General features: G+C 37.5%; 1 protein-coding gene across 1 annotated transcript in view; it reads left to right on the top strand.

The window, feature by feature from the left end:
• The first annotated feature begins 2,217 nt into the window (after positions 1-2,217).
• Positions 2,218-27,787, top strand: part of LOC124643616 — a 190,226-nt gene continuing 164,656 nt past the window's right edge. The window contains exons 1-2 of the mRNA XM_047182630.1: positions 2,218-2,829; positions 24,315-24,555. Of these exons, the coding sequence (XP_047038586.1) occupies positions 24,462-24,555 (94 nt within the window). The 5' untranslated portion in view covers positions 2,218-2,829; positions 24,315-24,461. The remainder of the gene's footprint in view (positions 2,830-24,314; positions 24,556-27,787) is intronic.

Below are 27,787 nucleotides of genomic sequence, written 5' to 3'. Positions count from 1 at the left end.
AGAGAACAATTCTGTCTTTGTGATTAAATGACATCAAACGTAGTTTTATATAAAAGGTGTTTTTTTAGACTTGGCTCGGGTCTTACTGAGACTGTTCGTAATCGTGAACAGTGTATTTGCGATCAGAAGTTGAAAGTAAGCATGTCTCTGGTATGCGGCGCATAATTTGTACGTTTTCAGACGCATAAAGCATTTTACGTGTGTATGGTATTAAATAGAGAGAGCTCCCATTTCTTATCTGCACTTTGTATCTGGGCTTGTTTTTAAAGCTACAGAATCCTACATTACCTTCCTCACGCTTAGCAGCGCTTGCTAGAGATAGATCCTCATTTCTTCTAGGATTAAGTTTACATATTTTGTATCAGAAAAAATAATTAAGGTCTACTTAATACTACTCACTCAAAGTAATTTGTTTTAAGGCCACCACATTAGTGGAAGATAAGCTAAATTATGTTTATGAAAAAATCCTGATATGAACTCCATCTGTAACTTTAAATGATAATTAATTGTTCCACTAAAGTCATCATTTTTGACATAATGTTCAAAAAATAATTTAGATGGCACCGTTTTAAATTTGGCTGAGAACTATTAATTTTCTTTTCATCAAGGTAATAATTATAGTTGGATTTTGATGTGCAGGGCAAACTGACAAACACTATTGAAATGTCTATCGAAAAATTACACTTTATCTGTTGAAATAATAATCCTCTGTAAAGAATGTATGGTAATATTGTCATTTACCACCTCGCTCCTTTGACAAATTGATGATGTATTTTATTTACCACAGATGGAGCTACTTTAACCTTGGCTAAACAAAATTTTCATTTTTTTTTCTTCCGAAGTTACTTATAAAGGTGTGATTTTCTGTGTAAATATTAATAATAGGCCGATCAACTAATATAAGTACAACATTCAAATGTACAGTTTTGACAAATAGATTGCGTGTCGTAATATTTTACATCTTGAATTCACAAAATTAATCATATCTTTTGATAGAGTGAATCGATTTCGATGAAACAAAAACTAAGTAATACCCCAAGTTACGTAGAATTTTTGTATATAAGCATTGTCTGCATTTAATTCGTAGATTTTACGTGAATCCCGAACAAACAAACAGATAAACAGACAAACAGACAAAAATGACAAAAATGATGGAAATGGGTTCTGTTAGTTATCCTTTAACATGCTGGCTATTTTTTTTGTCAATTTCTTCAATGTACAAAAATTACTTTTCTACAGATTTATTATATGTATAGATAAAAAGTTACGATTCAACAATTCGGTATCGTAGGTACAACACTGCACAAAAGAGCTGGCAACATTATTTGTAAGTTTGACATTTTGCAAGTGTCAATTTAGATTAAAAAACACTGTATCTATAGTGAATTCAAACTACTGGAATGAATATGATTTTTACGTTCTGCCCAAATGTGGGGACCAAGCAATGTAGCAAGTGCAGCTCAACAGTTCTTTTTATACGTTTTAAACATTCTATTTATTTTGATAAGTGCATACAACATGTTATGAAAAGTTCTCTAGATAATGACGACTTTAACACTTCCTATATTTGAAATTACTGCTCAGCCTAGTCGTAAGTTCAGTAAAAAGTGAAGGTAGGTAAAAAGAAAATCTGAACTTGCGTCACTTTTGTCAACTCTTACTTTGTTTTTAATGTGCAGAAACATTTGCAGTCACGAATGAAAATGAAATAAACATAATTGAAAAAGTAGAAAAATATATAGATACGTAGGTAGTATTTTTCTATCCTCATTGACTTTTCTATTTTACTATCAGCTGTTAATCTATATCACTATTATCTATTGTTTTACACAATACATATTTTATTAATGAACTGTGCATGAGCATCTCCCTATTTAATAAAATAGTAATTAACACTAAAACAATAAGATTCGCGCAAGCGTACACCCACATTATAAATCGCATTCAAAGAAAAGAGACAAAATATTATTTTTAATAATTCGAATAAACAAAAAGTAGGCTACATTCCTGAATAAGTTTTGACCACTTGAGACTTTCAAATTCAGTCGTCTTATACGATCGAATAGTGTTGGAATTATGAAAAATGACAATCAATTATTTTACGTATTGCATAAGCAATAAAGTGTAGTTTAGTTTGTGGTCGTTTGACGGCTGATGTCGGCCGCCATTTTCCACAATGGCCGTCAGAAACGCGACATCTATGCAGAGTTTAGTGTCATCGCGAGCGTGCGTAGCTTGGGTCGTGCGTGTTTTTATCAGCAGTATATTGTTTGCATCCATTGTATTAAGAAATATGACACGAAAAATTGCTCGGTGTAGTCATAATTCATACTTATCTTTGGTGTTGTAACGGAAAAAGTTTATTTATAATAAATCGTGTGTTGCCGTATTTTATTGGGCCGCTACTATAGTAAAATAATGAATTTAACACGCCGCCGCAGTCTTCTATTTGAATTGTCGTGAGCCTTGTTGTGGGATCGATTTTTAGGTGTTATTAATGAAATTACGGAGGTGCTCGCGAGTGATATTGTTACATAAAGAACCCGTTTTGAAACACTCCCGTTACACTGGTGTTCCGTCTTGTTGGAGCTGTGGAGCGCTTATAATCGATATAAGTTAATAAAAAATGCATATTTTCCCCATGGTTTCATAAAGGATCGGGTCAATACAGTGCCGGCTCGAACGGCGTTACGAATGTTTTTGATTCGCGTACAAAATGTGCTATTGTTGTTAACTGCAGTGCAACCGATTTATTTAGTCCTAAAGTGATGGTGATTATGAAAACATACTTACAGTTTTGTTGTGCCCCCAGGTTTTCTACTTTCAAAGGTTAGTAAACAAAACCCGTTTTTTCTTCTGTGTGTCACAGTAGCTTCTAAAAATAGGTTTAAAAAAACTCTTTGACCTTTAGAAAAACTCTTGATTTAGTCCTTGACCTAATGGCGGGAATGTATTTTGCTTCAAATTATAATTATTGATACTTAATGATTCTGAAAAATCATTTAACTCTAAAACAGTTTACAATAATAGGAACTCTGTGCTTTGGCAGCATAATCACACTGTTCTTGATATCAATACAACACAGGTTGGTTAAAAAAGTCTTCCAAATCTGAATTTAAACCAAGGATACCAAAATTATGAAAACAATGACAACCCATTTTATTTTTGAATCTCTGAAAAATGAGATCATATTTTTTATTTGCTTTTTGACTAATAGTGGACAGCAAAACCATCTCACAACTAGGCAAGTACCTTTGCAAGTACATGTTATTTAAAAGAATAAAAATCAATTATGAATCTGTCACACTGAAAAGTATTCAAACATCAAATGTAAGGCAATAGTTATTTTAGCAATGTTTTAAAATAAAAACATATTGAATGAAATTAAGTACATTATTTTGCAAAATCACTTACCAGAACACCATAAGCTTTATTTTAATGAAATTATAATCATTGGAAACCCAACAAAATACTGATTATGACTGCATCATTTTACAAAAACAAATGATGAATTACTTTTGAATATGGATTCTTTTCATTTAAACATTTTTCTGACCAGCCAGGACTTTTAACATTGCGCATGTAGTAGGTATACAGCCTGTTTGGTATAGATAAAACTAAAATAGTCCCTTTATCATATTGATTTAAAAGTTTATCTATGTTTGCTATCGGTTATACCTGGCTAGAATGACCTAATGTTAAGAATATTTACTTTATATAAGGAATGTTTAATGGAATAATGATCACCTACAAGGTTTCAGCATTGAAAAAAACAAAGTTCAAGTTAAAGCAAGGTTAGAAAACAAGATGGTTTTCTCTGTAACCAATAAATGGCTTTCAGGAATTTGGGAGCAATGATAAGTCAATTAGAATCATTTTATTTCCTTTAGTCCTTTACAAGCACTTTTAAATGGCAAAAATGTAAAAATTAGTTTGATTATAGTTGCCCATTCCAAAAATAGGTAATTCATATATGGAAAAGAACGGGTGAAGAAACTCGATGGATTCCCTGGTCTATAAAATTCATATTTTAATAAGCGTGACTCTAAAATGGAATCCTTCTTATATATATTATGAATGAGAAAGAAAGGGTGTATGTATGTCGATTTACAATGCTTTTCACTCAAACTAATTAAAATCGACTGAAGAGATTTTGATGAAAGATTTTCACTGTTAAGAAGCTATGCTATCTCCGGGTGACATAGGCTATATTGTATCTTGAAAAGGCAAGAAGTTCTTTATGAAACAGCTAGTCTATTCTATCAATACTTTTTAGTTTCTTTGTAAGCTATAAGTGCCGAAACTACTCAACCAATTAGAATAATTATTTCAATGTTAAGAAACTACACTATCCCTGGGTGACAGAGGCTATATTTTATCTAGGTATGGAATGAATTTTTCTGCGAAACAGCTAGTTTTTCATAAAATAATAAAGTATTTAGAAAGCACCAACCGGGTAAGAACCTATGTACTTACACATGTATAAAGGAAACCAGTATGCCAGTTCTGTGAAACAGGTTTTTATAGCAGTATTGAATTACGATAAACAATGCTTAGTTGGTCTGTCTAGTTTACACTTGTTGTTTTAATATTATTATTAAGTAGGTAAAACAAAAGTAACAAAATAAACATACCTATATTTTAATGTAATCATATTGTTTTTGCGGATTAAAGTAAAGGTAAAAAAATATTTATTTAAAATAAGGCTGACAATCAGCACTTTTTGTAGGTCCTATAATGCCTGCTCTTCACCACTTCCTATGTGTTTTTGCTGGTAAGAAGAGATGGTTGAACAAACTCCCCAGTAACACATTTATGTCTCTTTATTTTAAAGAACTGGTTTTTCATATAACCAGGATAGAAAGAAATTAAACCAAATTGTAAACAAAAATCTGTGAGTTTATGCGTATTTTATTGTCAGCATCAGAAGTCTATTTATATAGGAAAAATTAAAAATTATATCTGAACTCTAACATCGTAAATGCAAAAGCTGTGTCCAGCATCTTTTCTAGTCTTATATTATTTTATTCCGTAGTCCTGCTAGTTACTAATGGGCTATTTTAGTGTTTTGTACTTTTTATTGACTTATTTATATTCTTTCTATGAATAGTTTTGTTCGCTACAGCACGCAATAAAGATAAAAAAATTTCATTACTTGTATGGGGCTAACGTCAAAACTGCATCTATACAAATACAATAAAGAAGAATGCAATTTATTTGTGGCTTCAAACCAAAAAAAAAACTTTAACTATTGCAATGCTACATGTGTCCCGAGTAACATGGGCTATATTATGTTATCCCGATACGGGCAGTACTTACGGGAAACGAGTGAAACCGCGTGAAAACGGCTAGTCTCAAGCAAATCGGTAGATAGATAGATCGATTATTCTTTATTGTACACCAAGAGAATTAACAACACAGGACATCACAACACACAAAGAAGAGTACAAATGGCGGTCTTATCGCTAAAAATAGCGATTTCTTTCAGACAACCTTTGGATGGAGTTTATCTGGATACCTTGAAAATGGGCATTTTTGGGTGTACATATGTATAATTGATAAATATATAGATTATTGGGAATGGCCATTAATGGGAAGTTACCTAATTGCTACCAGGTATCGGGTATGTTTTACACTACACGGGTAACGCCGCAGGCTAACTCTAGTACTCGATAAAGTGCAGTAAATTGAACGGTCCTAATTGATATAAACATGGATAGTGTTTCGTTTCGTCTAAATCCGTAGTACTCGGAAAGTCTGAATGCATTAGCGCTTGTCTCTGGTTACGAGATTCCCCCTGCGTGCATCCGAACGTCGAAATTTGAATTTTTCAATCGAACTTTTTTTGATTTCGTGGAACGCATTAAATTGTATTTTTGTTTTTTTTTTTTGGATAACTAATTGTACAATTTTAATAGCTAAATGTAAAAAATATTTTAAAAAAGCCTGGTTGCCTAGTGGTAAAGAATCAGCCTCTCAAGTACGAGTGTACGAATTTGATTCCATTATATGAGGTACCAATGCCAAACTTTTCTAAGTTATATGTACATTCTATAAGTAATCTTGGACAGCAATGACTGAGGAAAGGTGAAGGAAAACATCTTAGGACTTTCCGATTGAAAGAAAATTTGCTACACAGAATTTGATACATATTAGCCTGAGAAAGGACATAGGCTACATTCTAACCGGATGCGGGAGGTAGTTCACTCAGGGAGACATCTAGTTTTAAAAATATATAAAGCTTTCTACTACAGTGCATTCTTGTATCTTCAGTGTAAACGTCCTAGAATTATTATCAAATAACTAATTAACCTGCTGACCTATTTCGCTTGAGATAACGTGGTTTCCCACGCGTTATGTCAATAACTTGAGATACTGCAGACAGAACGTCGCAATTTCTAAGTAATAATTATATTACTATGCACTGCCCAGCTTGCCGCGGTTAGTTCATGGATGGATGATCATCGTGTCATGGCGAGGGCTAATTTAGTTGTGGAGGTCAGATAGGTAGTCGTTTCATGTACACACTGGTAATCAGCTCAGACTGGAAGCCAAGGGCTGCCATCCGTCCGGGTTTCCCCGGATTTGTCCTCGTTTGGAAGCCGTCCGGGGGCCGTCCGGGCGGGTTTCAAGAAGTGTCCGGGGAAAACCCGGACACTTTTCATATAAGGAAGCACCTCATTGAATTTAAGTATATGTTAATAGTAAATGGATTACAAATTAGGTATTATTTTGTTTAAAAAAAAATCGTACTCGTTCGGGGAATAAATGCGATTTACGGGTTTTTTTAATGTTTGTCCGGGTTTGGCGAAATTCGAGACGGCAGCCCCCACCCTTACATAGTTGGGAAAAAGCTAGGCAGATAACTTTCGCTGATAACAAATAGGTACTGGTCGAACAAAATCAGTAGCTCCATTTGGCTTATGTACTCAACAGCACCCGGTTAGACTGGAAGCCGACCCCAACATAGTTGGGAAAAGACTAGGCAGGAAAACGGACCACTGGTATATTTGACATATCGGTAACTACAAGATTACTCTTGGATTTACTGCGAGTGTCAATGCAAAGTCAATCCGATGTTTTAATCAGTAATCGCAACAGACAGATCGTGTGTTGAAACCCTCAGTTAAATACAAGTAAAGATGGGACATGTATGGGGGATTCTCTGTAAGCTCGTTCAGCTCCATACAAATTCTGTCCTGGCAATTTTTTTTTAAATTTGGCAAAAAACCTAGTCCTATGCCAAAGAAAATTAACTATTTATTTAGTTAGACAAGGAGGTCCACTGAATTTGTACCTATTTTCCGAGTTATTAGCGATTTTCCAAAAAATCATGACAGGGGACTGTTTGAAACATCAGGGGACTGTTTTGAATGTGAACAGAAACCCACATTTTATGACTTTTCTATTATCAAAAGCTATTTATTTCGGGTTTTTATTACCGCAAGCATGGCACGATCTCGCCAAACAATCCTCATTATACCGGTCGCAACATAGATCTTCCAACAACTCCTGGTAATTGTTGTAAGTTAATATGTTAGCAGTATGAAGAGCGCTGACATTCATGTTTATGTTACTGTGAACTATACAAAGATATGTATCGCGATTTTGAGCGTTTCGATTTCTTTACTGAACTGCTTACTAATGACGTCGCCGGCGAAAAAGTCGTGGTGGGCCTAGTGGGTAAAGAAGCAACCTCTCAAGTATGAGGGCGCGGCTTCGATTCCAGGCCAGGCAAGTACCAATGCAAATTTTCTAAGTTTGTTTGTACTTTCTAATAACATCACAGACACCAGTGACTGTGTTTCGGATGGCACGTTAAACTGTAGGTCTCGGCTGTTATTGTACATCCTTGGCAGTCGTTACGGGTAGTCAGAATCCAGTAAGTCTGACACCAGTCTAGCGGGGGTTTTGAGGTAGGGCACGCCACCATAGTAGCGGTAAGTCTCCTCTTTGAGGAGTGGCTCGGGAGGAGTCATGGCGCCCTCACGTACCGCATGACGCAGGTCCTCACCGGACACGGTTGTTTCGGGAGGTATCTGCATCGAATCGGTCGTGAGGAGGCGCCCGGATGTTACCACTCAGCGGACCACACAGTCCAGGAGTGCCCTGCGTGGGAAGGGCACCGCCGCGCCGGGTCCTCATCGAGGCATTAGGCGGTGGCGACCTCTCGCATTCGGCGATGGTCGGATGGAATGGGATGCCGTCGCCTCCTTCTGCGAGCATGACTGCTCGAGAAGGAGGCGGCGGACAGAGAGTTCGCACCGCTCATCCTGGCCGCCGCGCTGGATCAGGTAGACACCAAGGGCGCCGGGTGTCGCGAGACTTATCCTGGCCGCCGTAGGCGTGGGTCTATGGGCGTCCAGATCGGGTGGCTCATATCGTTCCTCCGTCGGCGTGTCGGCGGCGTGCGTTGTTCCACGCGCTTCTCAAGGAGATGTCAGCAACCCCACCGGGCCCAGCAAGACCAAGGCCCGCCTGGGCTGCGGGATTGTTCGAAAGAGTTGGTACAAGGCTTATGACGGGACACGACGGATTTTCACTCAGCAAAAGACACTCCCTCACCGCTGTTAACACAGCCAAAGGGAAAGGGAAAAAAGTCATTTGATCATTTTTAGCGTCGTTAAAAAAGGGGTATTGGGTTGCCCGGGTAACTGGGTTGAGGAGGTCAGATAAGACAACCGCTCCTGCCGCTCTGTTTCTCTCTTTTTCTGTAGTAATTCCAGTCGGGATAGCTTCTTCTTTTTAAGAGCCATATCACGTGCGTTTGATCAGCCTGTGTAATATAATTCAAGTTTATAAAAGAATAAAATAATGCGAAGCAATGATAGTTTGATTCTTAAATTTATAAAAGAGACTAGCGAATCAATTTACACAAACAATTCATGAAAACTTTTGAAGTAATACGCAAAATACACAGTCCCCTGTTTTGTTAAACAGTCCCCTGCTGCGTTTTTAGACTGAGGACTGTTGTCAGAGGACTGTGTATTTCAGTTAGATTTCACAATATTTATAAAACCGGCGGCTTATTGTTTTTTAAGAACCTACCGATCAATTTAGGCATAAATAATGTAACAATTAACTATAAATAGAGATAATTTAAGTAATTAAATTACACAGAATGATTTACCAGAGGAATGTGTGTGGTAGCGGCCCAAATGCGTCTTCACCTCACAAATGACGCTCTGGCACTAAACATAATGGCCTCTCGTTACCGCATTTGACAAGGTTGCTAACTTCATAACAATTGCGTTTCGTTTCAGTAATAAACCGATTATAAAACATTATAGTTTTTCTTAATTTTTGATTTAAATTTTTGGCAGGGGACTGTATTAAAATTCTCAGGACAAAGTTTACAGGAGTTTATTAAAATAAATAAAGTTGAAATGAGTGCTTGTTTTAGGAAAATGATATAATTTGATTATTTTTGTTTGTGATACTAACTGCCAAGTGAATGTAGTTTCATTAACTTTTTCGGAAATCGCATTTCTAGGTGTCAATGCAGTGAAAGGGACAGCCAGGGGACTGTATTTTTAGAGCTTCTATAACGTTTAGAAAAAAAATTAAAATAATTATGGTTATAAAAACAATGGGCCCGTGAAGTTTCGGGGTTAAAGTTTCATAAAATGTGAATGTTTTTTAAAGAATTAAACTATTTATTGAAAAAATCGGTCAGGACAGCCGATTACGAGCTTACAGAGAATCGCCCGTATAACAATATTTATCGATATTTTGGTAATAATAAATGAGTATAAGCGTGCGTGTCAAGCGGCTTATAAAATGTTTATGGCAATTCTTCACAGTTCTATTTATGGCGTATTGTCTATGGCACGGAGTTATGATACCAGTTATTGTAACCTAGTTTCGTTGTTGGTAGATTTGTTTGTGTGTACAGTACGTTAATAAAAGTACTTTTATTCTCTTTCAGAATATGATGTGATGTTGTTTTTTTTATACAGAAACATTCCTCCTCACGTTTTTAATTTTATATATGAGCTCGAAGGGATGGAAGCAAATTACATCCCACACCAAAATATTATTAAATACCACTAGCCTATTCTCACGGTTTCACCCGCATCCCGTAAAGTACTGCCCGTTCTGGGATAAAATATAGCCTACATTGCTTGGGAAGAGTAACTTTTAACAGTGAAAGAATTTTTAAATCGATTCTGTAGTTTCGGCGCCTTTATAGTACCTACGAACAAATAAATGTTGTTTTTTCTTTATAATATTAGTAAAGATTAAAGCAATCGTTAGCCTTGTATACCGCTTGTATATTGTCATTACGAAATCAAACTGCATTCAAAAAATGCATCTAAAATCAAATAAAAAATTGATCCATTTTCGTCATTGTCATCCCTTCTACCCCATTCATTGCAGAACGTCCTCCACGTAGCACAGTCGAGCACATAATTGCAGCAATTTGCTCCAATCGCCCACTAATTACCGGTGTACCATTGCAACTGACTGTACTTGCTAACTACCCTCCATCGAGATCGTGCTTAAGTGATTAACTATGCCTTTACAATGTTTAACCTATGGAGTAGGAAAAGATGAGAGATGCCATAATACTTGTAGGTCAGGCGCCTTCTTCTAGGTCTAAAAGTACGGTGGGCATGACCGAAACTATCAGTTTCGAGTGAAATATGCGGAGTCCGGGTTCTGTCTGTCCGTCAATGGTTTTTGGTATTACAAAATATTTTAGGGTCCAAAGAAGGCGTATAAGGGCGAAGACGGTAACGTTCCTCGTCCCCCGCTCGCCCTCATGTTGTCGCGCTACTTTCTTAGGAGATTTTTCGTTATGGCACCTCCGCTAGTCATTTTGTTCTCCGTGCTAAGCCCTTACAATGTTAAACCGTACGTGGCTTCTTTGTAAAAAATATCGGCCAATTATGTTTATTTGTATATGTGTCGCTTTTCTTGGAGCAGATGTAAAAGGAAAAAGGATTATGTTTCTTATACCTGTAATGGATTCTAAGAAACGAAGGTATCAAATATGACATTGACAGCGTCATATAATTAAACATTTGTGTTGACAATATGATATGTTTTACATAGTTATATACCTTCCAGGAAGAATAGGTATGAGATATTCGCCTTAAAAACTGCAATCTTGGAATTCGCATCCTATCCTTACCATTTTATATTTGTAGGTTTGAGAATCTTCAAAATAAAAATACTGATTTCGCCTACAGTTGTAAAACAGACCGTCTGTGGTTCATGGCGGCGGCTCTCTCCAAGGCAGTGGTTCTTAACCGGTGGTCCGCGGACCACTGGTGGTCCCTGGAGGCATTCCAAGTGGTCCGCGAAGCTTTGCTTCGCGACGTTGCTATCCATCTTACTTGACCAATAGAAAAAAATTAAGGTTTGAAATGTAGCCCTTTTACGTAATTTTGGTTCTGAGTCTTAAAAAATAATCAAAATTTACCGCTCGCTTCGCTCGCGTATTCAGAAACTGTATGCCCTCGTTTTTACATTTGTCAACAAACAAAAAGTTAAGTACGTTTGGGCTACATTGTACGTAATTTTGGTTTTGAGTCTTAAAAAATAATTAAAATTTCCCGCTCGCTTCGCTCGCGTATTCAGCAACTATATGCCCTCGTTTTTGCATTTGTCAACAAACAAAAAGTTAAGTACGTTTGGGATACATTTTACGTCCGTACGAGTCCGAAAAAAATTTCGCGCTCGCTTCGCTCGCGCATTTGTAAGTAGTGCCTGCTGAGACAAGAATTCTGATGTTAGTAAAGAGAATGCAGTCACAAAAATCTCATTAAATTAAAATCTAGTTTTTTGCTAAATAATAAAGAAATGAGTGCTAATTATAAAGTGTGCTCGTATTCTTTATCAAAGAACCCTCTATTTAGGCTAACCAATGGGGTGGTCCCCGGCAAGCCAAACTTTTGATAAAGTGGTCCCTCATCACAAAAAGGTTAAGAACCACTGCTCCAAGGAGATCAGCCAACTGTGCACAAGCATTTGCGCAGACAGAAGTGCACTCTCTTTCTGCAATCTCATTGCCTGATGGGACCAGAGAAAGAACAGGCACAGAATCGACGTTTATGTGATCTCCGATGAACGGGTGCTGACCACCAAATTCTATCCTATCCAGCGTCTATCCTATCTAGCCTAACCAGGCTGCTTTTTAACGGTTTCCTTAAATCCACAAAACCCGACCCAAAAATTGAACTTAAGACTAATAGAGCAACTAGGCTAGGCGGCAAACTAATACAGTCTTTAAGGCTAGTCTGAGATTGATGGTCATTGATCATCCTTTATCATTCGTGACGTGTGTACTGACGAAATACGGTTTTGTAAATACTCTGCCCAGCCTATCATCCAAAACGAGCGTAAAGTCATGTTCCCGCTGCATTATTGGAACGAATTTAACGAGAGTTTTATTATCTCAATACTCCTTTATGGCGCGATATCAAACTTGGAGGAGCTAATAAATGCTTATATGAGGCACAGATTTTCCGCTCTCGCCCATCTCCCGTTTATTGAACGTGTATGTTTTTTTCGTATATGTCATGTTTGTTTCTCATTTCTTTGTGATACATAAACGAAAACGTTGACAAATTAAGCTATGTAAGCTAAGCCAAATCTCAGAATCGACTGTATAGATGCTATTCATCATCATCATCATCCTCCGAGCCTTTTCCCAAACTATGTTGGGGTCGGCTTCCAGTCTAACCGGATTCAGCTGAGTACCAGTGCTTTACAAGAAGCGACTGCCTATCTGACCTCCTCAACCCAGTTACCCGGGCAACCCGATACCCCTTGGTTAGACTGGTGTCAGACTTACTGGCTTCTGACTTCCCGTAACGACTGCCAAGGATGTTCAATGACAATCGGGACCTACAGTTTAACGTGCCATCCGAAACACAGTCATTGGTGTCTAAAATATACTTAGAAAGTACAACAGTATACAAACTTAGAAAAGTTGCATTGGTACTTGCCTGACCTGGAATCGAACCCGCGCCCTCATACTCGAGAGGTTGGTTCTTTGCCCACGAGGCCATAGATATAGATGCTATTCATACTTTCGAAATTTTAAGAAAGCTGTTGGTCCTGCCAGTTCATCTCATCTGCCTAGACTTTTTCTCAACTATGTTGGGGTCCTCTTCCATTCTAAACGGATGCAGCTGAGAACCAGTGTTTTACATGCAGCGACTGCCTATCTGACTTCAAGAATCCAGTTATCCGTTACCCCTTAATAACCAGTTTTACTAGGTCACACTTGGGGCTGCCAGTTATTTGAAAAAAAAATAAAAGTCTGACTGTCTGTGTCGACACGGTTCGGTGACGTATTATCTACACTGCAGCATGATTCATAATTGCCTGGTTTTATATCCCAACATGTCTTTAAAACTGACTAAGAGATTTATTGGCTTCACTTTCTTGTATCATACATGTAATCAAGTTATTAATAAGTTCACTTGCAACCATTAAGTGAACGGTCAATCGTTAAAAGTAAACCAATTTTTTATGCGAGTGACATTTAAACTGGAAAGTTCTACTTTCCTGACATTAATGTTATTTATTAAAATCAATAAAGGTTAATCTTTTCACCTGTAACGTTATGTAATTTCTGTATACTGGGAAAGTTGTGGGAAACGCAGTTTAAAGCCAATATTAAGTGAAATACCTGGAATCTCCTGGAAATCTTTAAGTCATCTGCAAAATTTAAGCTTTGCAGCGTACTTTATATGCGATATTGCTCTTTCTGGGAATTCTGGGGACATTTTCAGTAGCTTCAAAGTGACATAACTTCAATGTCCACACAAACATTGACTATTTATAAACACTCTGAACTATATCCCGCAAAAGTATAAATACTAGCCTATATATTCTGATCTATAAGCCATATTACTGTAAAGTCTCATCAAAACCAAACTAGTAGCTGAAGCGCGAAAGAGTACATCCTTACAAACTTGGCATTTATGATATTAGGAAAGAGATTGATCGTCATCAGCAATTTGTATTATGAACTTGCCCACCTTCATTCTTAGCCATATTTCCCTTTGACTGTAAGCTCTACATTACGCTATATCGCCTCTAAATAATGTCTGCAATATTTTGTAATACTTAAGTTTCTTTTTGAGTGAAACTCAGTGTCATTAAGTACAACTCTTTAGCACAAAAACCGGCAAAGCGAACGCCAAAACGACAAAAACTGCAAAATCTCCGCTCCGATTGCACATTTAACATCCTGAGTGCATAGCAAGACATACTCAGCTGCTGCATCTGAGAAGCAAAAGATAAAACCATGGAGAACAAAATGACTAGCGGAGATGCCATAACGTAAAATCTAAGAAAGTAGCGCGACAACATGCGGGTGTGTACGAGGAACGTTACTGTCTCCTCCATTATACGCCTTCTTTGGACCCGTCCATTTTATATATACTACCAAAAATCATTCGAAAGAGTTACTGCGGTCTTGGTACATAAAGGACTTCAGTAAGTCTGACTCTCCCTCACGCTGCTAACCCACAGCGAGAGGGGTTGATGATTTCCCATAAAACAAAAGATGTCCCAAAGACTACGAACTCATTAGTTCACTCGTAACTGACCGTGGTCATTCCTAGTATAAGTTTACCGTTTTGTAATTCCTATCATAGGTTTTTGACGTAGAAGAAGGCGCATAACCTACCTCTATCTCTGCTCAACTTTCTTCACTCCGTGGATAAAAGGAAAAACACGCAAAGTTAAAGCCTTGTATGAAGTAAACGCCGTTTGCTCGAGGTACGCAAAGAATGGAGAGGTGACACGGTATAAAGGGGTCGAGTCGAGAGCGCTGCAGTCTAGGACCCTTCAAATTATACAGGTGAGGGTAGGACTGGGGTAGTGATGTCGATATTTTTAGTTTTAATGACGAAACTAAAAATGTTTGAAAAAAAAAGATAAATTTGTTCAAAGTAATCTGACAATCAACACTGTTTTAAGGTCCATTTTATAAAAGACTGCCCCAACAATCGCCTCCCTTCAATCACTCCTTATGGGAACCGTTGACTATTTTAATCTTAATGGGATTGTTATTTGTAGTCGTTAATATTTATTGTTCCAATAAAATTAGAATAATGTGATAACATTTCTTATGTAAAAATATTAAATAATACATAACTAGTTAATTTAACTTGATAGTTCGTTATGACAAGATGCAAAAACGGAACATATTTAAGATAAACAACTGAACTTTGTCACATAGAATTGAAAACAATATTTTTTTTGTTTAATTAATTTTAGAAGGATACTTAAAACTCAAGCTGACATGTTTATATTTCAGCTTCAATACTTACGTCATCATCATACTCAAGTACAGAGCTCAAATATCGACACATTTTATCGATATATTCCATTTATCGATACACAACCTCCCCAACCCTATGCCTCTTGACTCCCGTTGAGCGGCAGCAAGATTTTTCTGCTTACATCGCTTAAAAAAAAGAGGAAAAGGTCACGAGGTCGCGATGTTTCGGCATCCCTCTCGGGTGGGAATTTATAATTTTTGCTCGCCACCCCCCTTGGCCCGGTTTTAAAACAATCGATTTGGTTGCGGTCAGCTTTCGTCATTGAAATTATCTTGTTTAGTGTATGTTTGTTATGAATAAATTACCTCGTAGTTTAGTAAGTCGGTTGGTCTGATATCCACATACATACTTATGTGGGTGTCTAGGTGAAATTGTCCACTGATCTTGGGCTGACTCTCAATTCAATTCAATGTATTTATTAGTGAGCATAGATATACAGAAAGGTCTTAAAATTAAACACATCAGAGCTCTATGTTTAACTCTCTCTCTCTCTACTAACTCTGTTGTACTCTGAAGCTGTTCAATCGATTATTCGGTTAATATAATTACATACTTCAGTATGAAATACGACAAAACGCAGAAAAAAGTGGGGTTCTGTTAGGGTTACATAAGGTAAAATAAAATGCAGCTTAATGAAAGACCTATGTCATTATTTGCCTAGCCTTTTCCCAACTATGTCAGGGTCGGCTTCCAGTCTATCTTTATCCAAACCCCCTTTTTTTGTTTCTGCTGAGAAAAATGTTTGACGCATAAGTAGACACTCCGCCCGGGGAGACGGTGAAGTTATGTGGGGCTTGCACCCACTAAAAACCTCAGCTTTTATGCCGTCTTCTGCCTTTTAGAGAGGGGCCACGAGAATCAAAGACGACTTTCGTGACCTCTCGGCAGTGGCTGGTCGTCTCCATCTACTGGCGATCCATCTCAGCAGCAGCTCGTGCAATGCAGGTAGCAGTTCCCCGGTCTGCTACCCACTGGATCCAAATCCCCCTAGTAAAGCTAGTAAATCCCGCGAAATCCGCATAGTAAAACCATATTCAAAACACATTGAGTTCTAAATCAGACCACTATGTAGTGCCACTGGGCGCCATATTTTCTGAATCATTTGATTGTCGTTCAATCAAGCCACTAGCCGCCATTGTTACTGCAATTGACATCAATGCCTTATTTTAATTCTCCTGATTGATTGATAGTTCTGTAATAACTGTAGAATATCTAGGGGGATATGTAGAGATCATTGATTGTAGATATCTTCTTATTATGAAGGTAGTTATAGGGGTTTTGGGGTATCTTTCAAATAATTGAAAATTAAAACAATTTTTATAAAATAAAACCGGGAGAGATACCCAACTTTTTTGAAAAAGACCGCTAATTTAGAAAAAAAAAAACAACAACTTTTAATCTACAATTTTGCAGAATTCAGCTTTTCAAGGAAACCTTTTTTTAGGATAGTTGCCCCTCTATGAACATACTTGATAAAGTAATTTTTAAATAAAAGTCTAAACTGAGACAAGAAACCACAAAAATAATAATTTAAATCTTCATAAAAAATATCAACAATCAGATTGAATTCAAAAGAACACTCAACTCAAATCTTAATCCTTTACGCAATCTTCTAAAATAGGGATCGTTTACTAAGACAACATTTGTACAGAAAAAACACAAAAAAAACTTAAACTGTTCTATTTTTAACAACGTCAGCAGCTGCGCTTAGTAACTTTTTTGGTCCGAAAAGTGTCAAAACATGACACAAAAAAGTGTCAAAAGTACCATCCTCGCTGTTTCTTGTTTTTTTGTTTAAATTCGGTTTATCTTAAATATTTGTTTTAGCTACAATAAAAACAACGCTTAGTTTTGGAATAATATTTCTAGCTAGTAATAGTATTGTGAGTTTGTTTTTTTTTTCACGTTGGGTAAAATAGCTGAACTGTTTGAGGTGGTCACGGAGATAGGCTGAACTTAATAAAAAATGTTTTTAAGTTACTCTTATGTGTTTTTTTGTGTGAAAGAGTTACAAACATCCATCCAAAAGTTTGCATTTATTTCTTTCTATGACAGTAAAATTAGGAAAATTAGGAAAAAAATATTTTTTATTCGTTTGTTTGCATTAGTCTGATTTATATATATTTTTTTCTCTTATGGCATGCCGCACTTTCCCCAGGCCACTTTACATCTAGTTACGTTGTTGAATACCCACCGTACCCGAGCAAACCCGTGAAAAACAGCTGCCTAGTAATATACACATGTCCAGTGATACATAGTAAAATACATAGTGATTGGCGAAGTTGAGCATTATACCCTCGCGGACTTCGGAAAAATGACATATCTACCAGATATTTACAGTGTCAAAGTGACTCGATATAATGCGAGTTAATTTCCCAATGACAGCCGTGAACATCAATTAGCTACCTACCGGACTGTGAACACTTTTTGTGCATCAAACTGTTCCCACGTTGAATTGAGAATCAGCTGAAAAACCGAGGCAAATCCAATGGTTTGTACGGCACAAGGTGAAAAGTCAAGTGCTAAGAATCGATTAATTTTGTTTGCTTAGAAGAATTTTCAGTGCTGTTTTCTTGCGCTAATAAAGAAAAATAAACAGATGGGTCAATACACTGATTTAAGAAGAGTACACCTTAAGTATTGTGAGGTTTCTGTCACTAGAGCCCTGAACACTGTACCTTTCCGATGTATTCCCGATGTAAGAGGCCACGAAAAAGTATTAGCTACTGAAAATAAAAAAAAATCCTTAGGCGATAACTACCCTTGATGGTATTGTTACATTAGATTTAGACAGACAGTAAAAATCCAATAACATCGTTTCATCATCATCATCATCGTCTCAGCCATAGGACGTCCACTGCTGAACATAGGCCTCCCCCTTAGATCTCCACAGATACCCGCTGGAGGCGACCTGCATCCAGCGTCTTCCGGATAACATCGTTTAGTTACTAAAATCTATCGGTGTCCTTTATGTTCTTCCCACAAACCTCAACTAAACCTCAACAATTCCTTCTCAGTTAAAAAAGAACCCGTTAGTTAAACTTAACAGTTACGCTTTCCACGAACGAAGCATTAATTCATTCATATTGCTGTCATACTTCAAACACAGTAACCGACAAATAAACAGAGGGGACAATGTTTAGATTTTAAAGTTCCATTTTAACTTTGTTCTAAGTAAAGTTATTATTGTGAATGTTCTTGGAAGGTAGTATTGTGTCTTGAAGCTAAGTTATTCCTTATTAAGTAGATAAACTAGCTATTTCCTGAGGTATTTATGATGAAGGATGTTCATAAATTCTGCCAAATGTTGCTATTTGAGACCTGTGAAAGCAAAAGTTATAGTTTACCTATAAGTCATTCATCAGTAACCCGTGAACTGGCATAGGAACCAAATCGTACCAAACTTTTGTTCAGCAGAGCATTACATAAAAGTAGGTACAACATTATTTGATAAGACGCAACAATATAATCTTTTTTTAACACTAATTCTTCATTTGGTCGATTAAATAATGTCTCAGTAAGATAAATGTCATTTATACAATAGTGGCTCTCAAGGAACCACAGCTCAAATATTCTAGTGCTCAAGATTCAAGCTATCATAATGAACTTGCTAGTTTTCCGCTTAGAAATATACAGAAAATCGCTAAAGAATTCTTAATATTCTTTGACAAACTTTATGACCAAAACAAACCCACATAATTTACTTATTACCACCATTAAATATAAGACTAATTCACACAATTAGACTAACTGAACATCTTGCCATGATGAAAGTCGCCGACTGCAAAGGCGGGAAAAAGAAACAAAATGGCCGCCGAACGCATTAATCATTCGCCTGACAAACAGACGCGACGATGTCTCGTGTCTTCTTGTAATGTTTTTATTACTTTAAACTTTAGGTATTTACAGTTGTAAAGAGAGAAGAGTGTTTATTTGTGAAATGGGTATAGTACATGGGCTGTGGGATTGTTCGCGCGAGTTACCGCGGCCCTGGTACATAAAGGGCTAAAGAAGGAACATGATGGGTTTTAGTCAGTAAGAGTCTGACACTCCCTTACAACCGTTAATTTTCATAGTTGAAAGTTTCAGTAAGATAAATACCCAAAATATTAGCAGAAGACGGAGAGTAGAAATTATCATTTCTTTTCCGTTAAGTTAGGATGTCTAGTGTCAAAGTTTCATGATCACGTTGCTGTTTTTATTTATTACTATTATCCTAAGGTTTTTTTTTGGCCAAACGCGTGTTTGCAGTCAAACTATTGAATCGATCGAAATTGGTATAAAGATTATAAGCTACTTTTGATCCTGGTATGAGGATTGAATACATAGTTCCCCCAAAATACGAGTGAAACCGTAGGCAAGTTTTTTCCATATAAAAACATGTCTAAATGAAAATAATCTTAATCCTCATTACACACAGTCTGTTTGTTCCCTCGCAATAGATTTTAGTTGTACATTAAAGGTCCGACCAGACTGCCCTACGGCGAAATACGGCTGTGGTCATGTAATAGCGAACCAGCCATATTATTGACATTAAACCACCATTTTTCTCTCATATTTTTATCTCTAAAAACTCACAATTTATATCCTCAAGACATTTTCTAACATGCCTGTCATTGTAGATTTGAAAAAAGGTTGTAATTCTATTTTTTTCTATTTAGTTGTTACAAGGTTTTTTACTGTTGGTAGTGGGCCTTTCTAAGAATTTTGGCTGTTTGGCTTATTTAATTAAGAATTGGGACGTTTTAGCTTAAGGGCACGTAAAGGAATCTAGATAAAATGTTGTCAATGTTTTTTGTCGTCGTTATTAAAAATGTAAGTTTCGGTTTCTGCGAAGGTCGGTACTTGTTGTACAAGTTTCTAAAATATGTAAACCTAAAATTTTGACTACATCGAGTCACATTGTTACCACGCAGAATAGAATTTTAATGTGGAAAAATATTGTTTCTACTAGTTGGCTCTGATTCATCATAAGAGTACCCGTAGACCGTAAACTTTTAGCCGGCCGATAGTATGCAAATTACAAAGATCAGGTATTTAGCCGGTATCAGACCAGCTGAAAACTTAGATTGGAATCAAGATTTACTTTTAAAACAAAATAGCCGACCTTCGGACTGTTGCCGTTAAGTCTGCAGTATACGGGTACAATTAAGCTCTGTGAGAAATTACCATTGTTATAGAAACTATTAAGATAATAAGACCGTTATTAATGAAATTATAATTTGATTAAAATATTTACTCAAGAGCGATGTTCCAAGATTAAGTAAATGAAACAACTTTGATTATTCATTACGAACTAATTTCTGGCAAAAGCACTCCTCACTTTTCGAAAAAAAAGTAATTATTTTTATTTTTTACACCGAATTACAACGCTAGAATGATCACAGGAAAAGTTTATTTTAGTCGAATCCAGCCAAAAATTAATGAAGTTAGTTCAGCGCTAGTGAACCCGGATTAATTATCTAACTTTATTATTATTATTTTTTTTATGTTTTTTAAATTTTTTCGACTTACGCATCCCACATCTGCCTAGAGGGCATTTTATTTATTTTGTAATTTGTTCAAGCAAATTGTATTATGTTTCCAGTTGCTTACGTTAAGCGTTTTTGTTGTAATTTTTTAAGAAAGAATGAAAACCTAGTAGGTGTTATTTTTATAATCTTTAAAGATGTTTTTTGAGACAGTTTAAATCTAAGATTCTTAAGACTATATCTTAAATTGCTTACCCTTATTAATAAAAAATATAACGTGAATACCAAACTTTAAAGGGAGAGTATTTATAGAACGTTCATGGAGAACCACTTCCTTCAACTGGGTAAAAGTATTGGCGTGAAAGTACTACCATTATACGATACAGCATACGTACATCGTACGATATTTGGATTTTTTTAATGAATTCATCACAGATTCCATCAACTTGGATATTACTGTATTTCTTACTCATTATTAAAGGAGGAGATTTTCGTCATTTTTTTTGTCTTTGCTCCACAATTGTGGATATAATTGCCACTTTAGGTATTTATAATAATGGAACCAAAAATATAAAATAAAGACCATGTGAAAAGTTTTATTTGGTCCCTTTCAATGTTTTGTGAAGTCGGTTTCTGTTTTTTTGTTTTTTTTTTTCTAAAAAAGTTTTTTTATCTGACTTACAATAAGCTATTTAAAGTCATATTTACGTCTCAACGGGCGTACCTCCTTAGTCACAAAAGAAAACTCTCTTTAAACCTAATGACTGAAAAAAAAACTTAAAAAAAATAATACTTTACTATTACAATCACAACTGCAATCCACATTTTACGCTTTGTTAAACATTTAATTTGTAGAAGCAACGTAAAACGGCTCTTGGTTCTCTCGCATAGCCCGCGGGCCTGCGGAACAAAAATACTCGTACAAAGTGCAATAATTAGTTACTCTGCATTAATACATCCAGGGGTTCTTCGTAATGGTGAAGTATGAAATATAAAATCAGCCAACTGCGCAGGACATATCATAGTGCACAAGCATTTGCGAGGACACAGGTGCACTTGCTATTCCTTCGCTCTCATAGCCCGATGGGACGGCAATCCGACACGACCGGAGAGAGATCAGGCGCAGGACCGACATTTACGTACTCTCCGATGCACGGGTGTATTAATCACCAACTTCCAAGCTCCAGGCTGCTTTGTCTAAGTTTCTAAAACCCACAAAGCTATTTCGGCCTGACCAACGAGACGGATGACCATCTAAACTATACTAATATGTATAATAAAGAGGATTTTTTTGTCTGTTTATTTGGTAAGAGTAACGTAAACGGCTCTTGGTTCTCTCGCATAGCCCGCGGGCCTGTGGAACAAAAATACTCGCACAAAGTGCAATAATTAGTTACTGCATTAGTACATCCAGGGGTTTGAGGGTGAGTCTTCGTAATGGTGAAGTATGAAATATGGTCTTACATATGTGTGTGTTACCATACATAACATACAATACACACATGTGTGTGTCGATTTTGAAATGAGTCACTGAACCATCGGAGTAGAAAAAGGTGTTGCTTAAGGCAAGCTTAGATATTCTAGAATTTGTAGTGAAAAGAGTTTTAGAACTTTTTTCAGCTCTTTCTTCTTTATTTTCAGCATCTATAGATATTATCTTGTAAGTGAAAGTTTTAAAACCTAATAATCAAGAATTGTAGGGAAAAAAGTCGTGGTGGCCTAGTGGGTAAAGGACCAACCTCTCAAGTATGAGGGCGCGGGTTCGATCCCAGGTCAGGCAAGTACCAATGCAACTTTTCTAAGTTTGTATGTACTTTCTAAGTATATCTTAGACACCATTGGCTGTGTTTCGGATAGCACGTTAAACTGTAGGTCCCGGCTGGCATTGAACATCCTTGGCAGTCGTTACGGGTAGTCAGAAGCCAGTAAGTCTGACACCAGTCTAACCAAGGGGTATCGGGTTGCCCGGGTAACTGGGTTGAGGAGGTCAGATAGGCAGTCGCTTCTTGTAAAGCACTGGTACTCAGCTGAATCCGGTTAGACTGGAAGCCGACCCCAACATGATTGGGAAAAAGGCTCGGAGGATGAATCAAGTATTGTAGGTATAAGTAAAAATGTGACTTTAATAAACCCTGCTTATCCTTGCAAGAATAAAAATAATTTCTGTAGTAAAATACAGTAACTACGTAATAAAAAAAAATGCATGAAAAATCTCATACCATATTTGAAACACCAGGTAAGAAAGCACCGTTAATGGGTCCAAAAGGACCAAAATTATAACATCCCGATCCTTATTACGAAATCTTTGACGTATCCTCCATTCCTGTGATCTTGACGTTGTCATTAACGTCACTAGGGGTAAGTAACCCGATACCACTCTAATGCACTGTCCACGTAGGGGATAATGGGCATAATTCACCCCTTATTGTTAACGCTATGACTTATTATGAAGTATAGTAGAATACTAGCGAACCGTCCCGGCATCGCATGGGATATCAGTATTTCCCCATAATTTAATGGATGTTACTATACATAAAAACCTTCCTCTTCAATCACTCTATCTATTAAAAAACCGCATAAAAATCGGTTGCGTAGTTTTGAAGATTTAAGCATACAAAGGGACATAGGGACAGAAATAGTGAATTTGTCTTATACTATGTAGTGATGTAGTAGTACCCCCGTGGTATATATTGTGTTAATCGATAAATATGTTTTTGGGGCTGAGGAAGTAGCAGGTAGAAGATAAGCACACTGCGGTCAATCATAGGATAGGTGACCACTTTAAGAAGCATCATTTGCACTAGTCTTACTTTGCATAGTTTCTCCACTTATAATATTACTAGGTGTTTTCCCGCAATTTCACTCGAACGAGTCTCAACGCTCAATCCTTCTCCATGTGAGAGGAGGCCTGCCCTGACGAAATATTACTATATTACTCGGGAATGTGTAGTTTTACAACAGTGAAAGCATTTTTCATGTCGGTTCAGTAAAAACAAAAAAATGTTTACTCTTTTATTACATTGGTATTGATAGATATGACTTTTGACTCTTTGTTTCAAAATATGGTATTCCCCAGTTTCAGTTGATTTTGTTTAGACTTAATTTTGCGCTCTTCTTTGAAATTTTATGCATATCGGAGACGTTTAACACTAGATAAAATTTAAACCGGCAAGTGCGAATCGGACTTGCCCCCTCCCCCCCCGGTTCACGTAGTTTGGGAATCGAATTGTTTTATTAACTTTAAAAAACTTTTAAAATACACATTACATAATATGATAAGGTGGGTTATCTATTGATCTCTCAGTAGCTTCAATTTGATACTTCGCCTCCCCTAAAATTGGTAATATATTTTTATCTTGTAAGATGTTTTCGTGTACAATACTGTATAAACATACTCGATATGTTGTTTTTTTTAACATTCATCTACTTATCTATTTGATTCCCAAAAGCAAAAGATGTCTATTTTTAATTAAAATGTAGATTGCTAGATTGCTAACATTACACATAACTAATATCTCTTTTTCTTTATTTTCAGATCGCGTATCGACCCGCGAATGATTTCAAAATCAAGAAAGTTCAAATCTACATCAAAAACTCGACCTACGAATAGAATATTAAATTTAATATCAGTATTATGTAATATCGAGTGTTAAGTTTAGATAGTCGGCCATCTTGTGTTGCTATGGGCGCCATTTTGAATATGTTTCGTGTGAAAATGGGCGTGGTGATCGCCAGAATCTGCTTGCTGCTAATGTTGGCTGTTTATTCTTCTTATGGTAAGTTTTTTTTATTGTTTATTGCGTTACTAACAGCGGATTTTTCATCAAACAATGACAACTACTGATGTTAAGTTGACGATAGATTTTTCCGGCTCAGAATATTGACCCGTATACACTCGGTTTTGCTACGCGCGAAAACTTTGCCAGTATGAAAGCGATGTTTTTGTATACTTAAACGTCATTTACACAGATTTCATTTTGCAAATTATTACACAGTAGGTACAACACGTAAATCATAATATTAAATTGGAAAAAAATGCGTCTTTAATGCTGGTTACATGCGTCAATTTCAAACGCATTTGTATAAAACAAAAATGAACTTGTTAACGTTACATTGCCAGACAATTTTCAAAGCAGGTATTGTAATTGGACAGTACATTGAAAAAACATGTACAAAAACCCATATGAGGCCATTATTTCAATTGTAAACAAAAGTCCTTGAAATGAAGGGTACCCTTAACTTACTTGTTCTCTAACAATAAACCAAAGAAACCTTTTAAAAACTAAAAATCTCTAATAGCCAATAAACACCTCTCATTACACTACAGCCCAAAAAAACGGGCCACCCATCACATAATAAATTCTATAGACGCTTGTAAACCTTGTAAACACGGAGAACAAAATGACTAGCGGAGATGTCATAACGCAAAATCTCCTAAGAAAGTAGCGCGACAACATGCGGGTGCGAGGGGGACGAGGACGTTATAGTTATCAGCACGGATATTGAGCCCTGACCTTCACCTGCGCAGAAGCGATTTATTGGTTAATTGCCTTATGTGTACAGTGCGCAAAGCGTTCCCCACTCTTCCGCCGAGAGCTCAATATCCGTGCCGATAACTATACTATCTTCGCCCTTACATGCCTTCTATTATAGAATTAACTCAATCAAGACCAATCTTTGACAGATTAGCTCTTATCGATCGCTTCGTTAGTTCTAGTTACTGATGACGCCTGCCGTACGTTAATTGACCTATAAGAAGGCGCCTGACCTTCCTTCCTTATAACATCTCCGCTATCTTTCCTTCCTCCGTGGTGTAGTGTAATAAAATAAATTGGACATTCCGACACGACGGGTTCGTGTACAATTACATATTATTTCATATCGCTTAAGTTGGGTTTTTTTCTTCTTTTTTAAGAATTAATTTAGGTGTAATAAGACGGGTATTTGGAGTTTGACCAGTTCTTTTTGGAGTGCGCTAATTGTATACGGTCGTGTTGTAATGTTATGTTACATTTTCGATCGACTGTACTTATAATACCAGTAAATATGTACTCCATTTCAGTCACTTAAAATAATGTAAGCAATCTTAAATTCTCCAGTTTAAAAATGCAATGCGGTTAAGTTACCTTATCGATCATTATTTTAATTGTTATTTTTTATTTATTGTTACTGGGTTTTGTCTCCCTTTTTGAAGAACAGGACGACAACACTCCTACTCCACGCCTCTGGAGTTCTCCCTTCAAACAGGACGGCATTAAAAAGCTTCTGGAGCTCCCCCAGTACGGGCTTTCCTCCTGCTTTTAGTAGCTCTGTTGTAATGCCATCCTCGCCAGGGGCTTTTCCATTTTTGAGCTGTCTCAGAGCGATCTCGATTTCGCCACTGCTGACTTCTGGCAGGTCTTCGGTGAAATGGCGTGTTAATGTGGCCCTAGAATCCTCATTTCCGGGATCAGGTCGGGATGCATGCGATGCGTATAACCGGCCATAGAAATTTTCCACTTCCGAAAGGACTGCCGGCACCGAAGAAACGACTTCTCCGCTTGCTGTGGTCAGCTTCGTCAAGTGGCTTCTTCCAAGAGATTGTACGAACACCTTTGACCCCCGATTCAGCTCAATTGCTCTTTCAATGGCAAGAGTATTGGAGCACCGGAGGTCGCGTCGTACGTGCTTGTTGATCTCTTGGTTTAGAGCTCGCTTAGCTGACGAAGTGACAGGCGGGTTTTCACGTCGTTTCTTCATAAGTCCTAATGTCTCTTCCGAAAGCTTTGATTTCTTGCCCTTACGCTGCATGTTACAGAATCTCGAACCTTCCTCCCTGAGGATCCGAACCACATATTCGTGGTTCTGGTTAACGTCTGTTGTGGTTTCCACGGCGGCAAATCGGTTCTCCAAATGTGACTGGAACGTTTCAGATCCTGTCATGGTTTGGAGCAGTGTTGGTCGGAGCCTGGCCTTCATCAGACGGAAACGTTCGGCCTTGAAGTTGATATTCAGAGAGCCTCGGACAAGTCGGTGATCGCTCCCGGTATTAAACCTATTGATCACGGAGACGTCTCTGAATATGTGCTTCTTGTTCGTCATGATCCATCGACCCATTTCCCTCCTAAGCCACGTCTATAAGCTGTTCTCAAGAGTGATCACGAACCGACTTGCGCGAAGACTCGACGAATTCCAACCACCGGAGCAGGCTGGGTTTCGGAGCGGATACGGCACCATAGACCACATCCACACAGTGCGGCAGATTATACAGAAGACCGAAGAGTATAATCAGCCCCTGTGTCTAGCATTTGTGGACTATGAGAAGGCCTTTGACTCGGTTGAAATCTGGTCTGTTCTGGAGTCCCTGCAGCGTTGTCAAGTAGATTGGCGATACATCCAAGTGATGAGATGTCTCTACGAAGCCGCTACAATGTCCGTCCAAGTACAGAATCAGCAAACAAGGCCCATACCGTTGCATCGAGGAGTGAGACAAGGGGATGTTATTTCCCCGAAACTGTTCACTAATGCAATGGAGGATATGTTCAAGACGCTGAACTGGAAAGGACGCGGCATCAACATCAATGGCGAACACATCTCTCACTTGCGATTTGCCGACGATATCGTCATCATGGCGGAAACGCTGCAGGACCTACAACAGATGCTGAACGACCTGGCTGAATCTTCTCTACGCATCGGCCTACGGATGAACTTGGACAAAACCAAGGTCATGTTCAATGAACATGTTCTACCGGAACCGATAGCGATACACGGCGCCGTTCTCGAAGTTGTTCGGAAATATGTTTACCTCGGGCAGACATTGCAGTTAGGTAGAAACAACTTTGAGGACGAGGTGAATAGGAGAATTCAGTTGGGTTGGGCTGCATTTGGGAAGCTACGTCGAGTCCTAACATCGTCGATCCCACAGTGCCTAAAGACAAAAGTCTTCAATCAGTGCGTCCTACCTGTCATGACTTACGGAGCCGAAACGTGGACACTGTCGGTGCGGCTGGTTCACAAGTTTAAAGTCGC

Source organism: Helicoverpa zea, chromosome 28, assembly GCF_022581195.2.
Source record: "Helicoverpa zea isolate HzStark_Cry1AcR chromosome 28, ilHelZeax1.1, whole genome shotgun sequence".
NCBI lineage: Eukaryota > Metazoa > Arthropoda > Insecta > Lepidoptera > Noctuidae > Helicoverpa > Helicoverpa zea.
The sequence above is the reverse complement of the archived record's forward strand: the minus strand, read 5'-3'. Positions and strand labels throughout refer to the sequence as shown.